Below are 5,767 nucleotides of genomic sequence, written 5' to 3'. Positions count from 1 at the left end.
CCGGCTGTGCCCGCAGGGAGACTGCTGGGCTCCCCTGACCCGCTCGCTTGTCTCTCCCCTCCGCGGCTCAGCGAGAGGCACAGAAGCTGAGGTTTCTGGCCTCCGTCTGCGACGCCTGCAAAGCCGCCGTCGCGGACCACACCACCTGGGACACGGTGTATTTCTGCCAGCTGGAGGTGGCGCAGAGAATCAAGGTGAGGGGACGCCCTGCCCCGCAGGGAGCACCCTCTGGCTGGGTGCTGGGCACGGCCCTTCCCGCTGCAGGGCTGCGGGGGCCGCCGGGGAGCCCCAGGAGCCGGGAGGTGGCTCTGGTGGGGGCGCTGGGATGGGGCAGCCCTGCAGGCCAGCCCCTGTAGCCGCTCGCTGGCCGGGGGACACTGCCCTGTGCCCTCGCGCTGTGCCCTCCAGGCGCTGCTGCAGGAGGAGCCCACCGATCGCCTGGACACGGCGGTGCGGCAGAAAGCCATGCTCGCCATCGCCGCCATGAGGTACCTGGGCCAGCGCGGGCTTGGCCGCCACGGTGGCCCCGGTCCCGGCCAGGGGCCCCGAGTGGGGCACAGGGTGCCGCACAGGGGGCGTTCCACACCTCTCCCCTCCTCCCCTTGCAGCAGAGCGGGGCTGCTGCCGCAGGACAGGACGAACGGCCTCCTGCGCGCCTGCCTCTGCAGCGTCTTCCACCTCCCTGGCCACGAGGACACGAGAGACACGGACACGTCTCTCTACTTCAAGGTATGCACGGGCTGGGCGCTTGGGACACCACTGCTCCCTGTTCGGGTGCCCCAACCCCTGTCCTCCTTGCAGACCATGGAAGCCCTGGACAGCCTGCTGCAGGTGCTGGTGGGCAGCGCCGGCGCCTCCGGCCTCCTGGAGCTGCAGAACATCTTGAAGGTCTGGCTTTGGCAAAGGCTGGGCTTCACGCACGCGGTCAGTTCTCTGCCGCAACGCCTGGTGCAGGCAGGGGTCCCCAAGGCGGGGGCTGGCCCACAGCTGGCCCTTGCGAGGCTGGAGGGATGTCTGGGGAGCAACGGGAAGGGAGCGGGGGCTTCAGCAGGACAGGGGCATGGCCACCCGCCTGGCCACCGCAGCAGGGGGACAGCTGGAAGGACCAGTGCCCCGTGCTGCGGGCACACCAGCAGCTTTTCTCTCCCCAGCTCCTGCTGCCCTTCACCCAGCGGCAGCCAGAGGCCGTGGAGGAGAGGGCCATGGCGCGGATCGCCAGGCTGGCCGCCTTCATCAACACCTGCTCCTTGCCCCAGGTAGGGAGCCCCTGGTGCAGGCAGCCCCGGCGCCCCCGTCCTCGCTCCGCGGCCGCGGCTCTCCCCATCTCCAGGCTTGCGCAGAGCCGGGGCTGGGGCTGGGGCCCCGCCGCCCCGCTCAGCCGCGGTCCCGCGCTGCCTCTCTCCCCAGGTCAGCTCCTGCTTTGCAGGAGCCACAGTGGTGAGGCATCACCACCCCGAGAAGCACCGCTTCTCCATGCTGGGGAGGCTGGTGGGGAGCCTCCTCCTGTGCTGCACTTCCAAGAACGAGGGGACCAGGCACGAGGCAGCGGAGGCTGTGCGCCACCTCTACATCTTCATCGGGCAGCAAAGAAGTGAGAGGAGCCGCGTCAGGCTGGGTCCCTCCAGACACGGGCACGCCGGCACAGCCAGGCCAGCACCAGGCCGCCTGCGCCTCTCTCCTCAGCAGGAGAGACCCGACCGAGCGAGCCCGGCTGCCTTTCCGCGGGCTGACGAGCCGTTCCCCCTGCCCTGAGCGCGAGAGCCCGGGCCCTCCCTGGAAGCGCTGCCCCCAGCTCTGCTCTGGCATGCCCCCTTCCTGCCAGGGAGGCTTGTGCCCGAGCCCCCGGCTGCCACTGCCAGGTCCCCAGGCCCCCCCGCTGACACTGTGTCCGCTTTTCTCCAGGAACAAGGCTCTGGGACCAGGATGCCGAGCCGCCGCAGCTCCGGGAGCGCTGGCGAGCTCGGCTGTCCTTACGGCTCTCAGAAGACGGCAACACCAGCAGAATCTTCATGGTGAGAAGCGCCAGCCCTGAGCCCCGGAGGAGACCCCGGCCCTGCGACGTCAGGAAGAGGACCGGCGCTGTCCCCGACAAAGCCCGGTCCCCACGGGGCCCGCACGCGGCCGCACCCCAGCCGTCGCCCGGCCCAGCCCCTGCTCCCAGCTCTCCTGGGGCGCTGGGAGCAGCAGGGCTGAGCGGGGCCATCGCAGCCCTCGGGGTGACTGACGTCTTGTCCTTCCTCCCACAGACGTTTATGAAGTACCTGCAGCCCTCTGAACGGTTGGGCGTCTTCCTCGCCGCCGTCGAGAGCATGAGAGCCCCGAGCCTCTACAGCACCAAGCTGGCTGCCCACATGGTGGACGTGCTGGCGGCAGAGACCGACTTCCATTCGGGACAGGTGGGTACCCGCCAGCGGCCCGGCCACGGCTCCAGCCCTCGGGGCTCTGTTCCTGCTCTGGTGCCGGCCCCGTCTCACCCGTGTCCCACCTCCAGGTGCTGAACATCGTGTGGGCCATCTACAGAACCCTGCCGTCCGTCAGAGCCGCGCTGGCCCTTCAGAGCCTGGACAGGGCCCTGCTGGCGCTGGCCAGCAAGCACCCCAGGGAGACGGTTGCCAGCCTGCTGCAGTGCTCGCCGACCTGCACCAGGTACGGGGCCCAGCGCGTCTCATCCACCCCCCCACCACCACCAGCGAGGACAGCAGCCGGGCCGGGGGAGGCCCTGCTGACAGCCCGGGGGTCCCGCAGCGTCGCCGTCACCATGTGGAGGGCGATGGTGTCTGAGCCCCCAGCCACAGAGAGGGTGCTGCGGGAGCTGCTCCGCGTCCTCATGAACCAGTCTGGGTGCAAGACATCCACCTCCATCAAGGACCACCCGCGCATCCTGGCCCTGGCCGTGAGTTCCTCGCTTGCCCATCTCCGATGGACAGGGGCCCCGCTCCCCTCCCCTGACCCCTCCCAGCCTTATCCGCACCCTGGGGCACCCGGGCGCGCCCACGGGGCCAGCCTGGGGGTCTCCACCCTCCTCTGTCCCTCCCTGCCCACGCCTCTGGGTGCTTTCTGCAGGCAGCAAGGCCCCTCCACGAGATCCTCCTGCTGCCCAGCTGCCTGGAGGAGGCGAAGGCCATCTTCCCCCAGCTCTTCCTGGCCCTCCTCGTCCAAGCGTCCTTCACCACGGAGCTGACGCTGCAGGAGGTGCAGGTCTTCCGCAAGAAGCACCGGCAGGACCTGCTCACTCCCATCAGGTGCCACATCCCCGTCCCCTGCTGCTCAGAGGAACCCAGGGCTGGGGCTCCCGGCGTGACCCGGGCCCTTCTCTGCCCGCAGGTCCACGGTGCAGTCCCTTCTTTGCAGGTCCAAACCCCAATTTGGAGGCAACAAATCATCACTGTGGGATCCAGAGGAAGGTGGGCCATGCTGCCCTGTCACAGCGACAGCCTGCTGCAGCGCCTGTCTGTGACCAGGCCACACAGGACACCTCGGTTTTGACAAGGCGCCCTCCACAGTGCAGTGCAGCCAGCGGAGATGCAACTGTCTTTTTATCGCCTACACCCTCCGTTTTTGGACCCAGGCTCTCATTTTTAGGGCCCAAAGCTTTCTTTTTAGGCCTCAGCGTCACATAATAGAGCAGAAAGCCTCTTCCTTGGGCTCGAAAGCCTTGTTTGAAAGGATGAACCCTCCTTTTTAATAGCTTTTTCTTCCTTACACGTCAATCTTACAGAGCAGACTGCCATTCTCAAGGAAAAAATCCTTATTTTTAGGGTCCACAATTTTATTATAGGATGCAACGCGGCATTCTTAGATGGCGAGGCCTTCTTTGAGAGGAACACCCCTGCTTTCAAATTCCCAAATCCTCATGCTAGGAGACGAGGCCTGAATTTTAGGGTCCAAAGCCTCCTTTTCGGGTCCAAACATCCATTTCGAAGGAACAAAGCATCACTTCAGGATCCAGACCCTGAGCTGCAGAGTCCAAAGGCCCAGGTTTCAGCTCCAAAGCCTGACTTGAAGACACAAGACACGCCCTGTCCTCCTCCTCCTCACTGCCCCTTGCCTCCTCCCTTCCCAATATTTTAACTGTCCAAAACCTCATTATTAGGGCCCCATTCATCCTAAATAGGCTCCAAAGCCTTATTTTCAGGCTCCAGAACCTCCACTTGGGATCCAAACCCTTCTTCTGATTGCCTAAATCCTCGGTTTTCAGGACCAGGGTGCTTCTTTTAAGTCACCAAGTGCTTTTGGTCAGGGCCCTCACACCCGCTTCTGGATCCAAAGCTAGCTTTTTCTTGCTTACAGCCACACTCATGTGGACCAGGCTGCCATTTTTAGGGCACAATGCCCTAGTTTTAGGGTCCACACTTTCATTGGAAGGTGCAAAGCGGCCTTCTCAGACGGTCAGGCCCTATTAGAGAGGAACACCCCTGCTTTCAAATTCCCAAATCCTCATGCTAGGAGATGAGGCCTGAATTTTCGGGTCCAAAGCCTTCTTTTTCGAGTCCAAACACCCATCTGGAAGGAATAAAACATCACTTCAGGATCCAGACCCTGAGCTGCAGAGTCCAAAGGCCCAGGTTTCAGCTCCAAAGCCTGACTTGGAGGTACAAGCTCCCCTTCACTGCCTTCACCCTTTACCCCCGACCATCTTCGGGTCCTTCACTGGTACAAGCGTCATTATTAGGACCCACTGTGTTCTTCTTAGGCTCCAATCCCCTATTTTCAGGCTCCAGAACCTCCACTTGGGATCCAAACCCTTCTTCTGATTGCCTAAATCCTCGGTTTTCAGGACCAGGGTGCTTCTTTTAAGTCACCAAGTGCTTTTGGTCAGGGCCCTCACACCCGCTTCTGGATCCAAAGCTAGCTTTTTCTTGCTTACAGCCACACTCATGTGGACCAGGCTGCCATTTTTAGGGCACAATGCCCTAGTTTTAGGGTCCACACTTTCATTGGAAGGTGCAAAGCGGCCTTTTAGATGGCGAGGCCTTATCTGAGAGGAACAGCCCTTGTTTTCAAATTCCCAAATCCTCATGTTAGGAGCCGAGGCCTGAATTTTCGGGTCCAAAGCCTTCTTTGCAGGTCCAAACCCCAATTTGGAGGCAACAAATCATCACTTTGGGATCCAGAGGAAGGTGGGCCATGCTGCCCTGTCACAGCGACAGCCTGCTGCAGCGCCTGTCTGTGACCAGGCCACACAGGACACCTCGGTTTTGACAAGGCGCCCTCCACAGTGCAGTGCAGCCAGCGGAGATGCAACTGTCTTTTTATCACCTACACCCTCCGTTTTTGGACCCAGGCTCTCATTTTTAGGGCCCAAAGCTTTCTTTTTAGGCCTCAGCGTCACATAATAGAGCAGAAAGCCTCTTCCTTGGGCTCGAAAGCCTTGTTTGAAAGGATGAACCCTCCTTTTTAGTAGCTTTTTCTTCCTTACACGTCAATCTTACAGAGCAGACTGCCATTCTCAAGGAAAAAATCCTTATTTTTAGGGTCCACAATTTTATTATAGGATGCAACGCGGCATTCTTAGATGGAGAGGCCTTCTTTGAGGGGAACACCCCTGCTTTCAAATTCCCAAATCCTCATGCTAGGAGACGAGGCCTGAATTTTAGGGTCCAAAGCCTTCTTTTTCGAGTCCAAACACCCATCTGGAAGGAATAAAACATCACTTCAGGATCCAGACCCTGAGCTGCAGAGTCCAAAGGCCCAGGTTTCAGCTCCAAAGCCTGACTTGGAGGTACAAGCTCCCCTTCACAGCCCTCACTCTTTACCCCCGACCACC

The 5,767-nt window shown here is 61.6% G+C and overlaps 1 protein-coding gene across 2 annotated transcripts; it reads left to right on the top strand.

Annotated features, from left to right (window-relative positions):
• Positions 1-205: 205 nt before the first annotated feature.
• On the top strand, positions 206-3,610 carry LOC308200661 (maestro heat-like repeat-containing protein family member 7). 2 transcript variants are annotated; one of them, XM_080606774.1, is made up of 3 exons: positions 206-2,646; positions 2,746-2,893; positions 3,064-3,610. In XM_080606774.1, exons 2-3 carry the CDS (start codon positions 2,759-2,761, stop codon positions 3,484-3,486), a joined length of 558 nt encoding a protein of 185 aa, XP_080462900.1. In that variant the 5' UTR covers positions 206-2,646; positions 2,746-2,758; the 3' UTR covers positions 3,487-3,610. The 2 variants fall into 2 exon arrangements, with proteins under 2 accessions (XP_080462900.1, XP_080462899.1); XM_080606773.1 differs by lacking the exon at positions 206-2,646 and having other exon boundaries at positions 2,674-2,893.
• The last annotated feature ends 2,157 nt before the right edge of the window (positions 3,611-5,767 follow it).

Source organism: Anser brachyrhynchus (assembly GCF_964034855.1).
Source record: "Anser brachyrhynchus genome assembly, chromosome: 10".
Classification (NCBI taxonomy): Eukaryota; Metazoa; Chordata; class Aves; order Anseriformes; family Anatidae; genus Anser; species Anser brachyrhynchus.
This window is presented reverse-complemented; position numbering and strand designations above follow the sequence as displayed.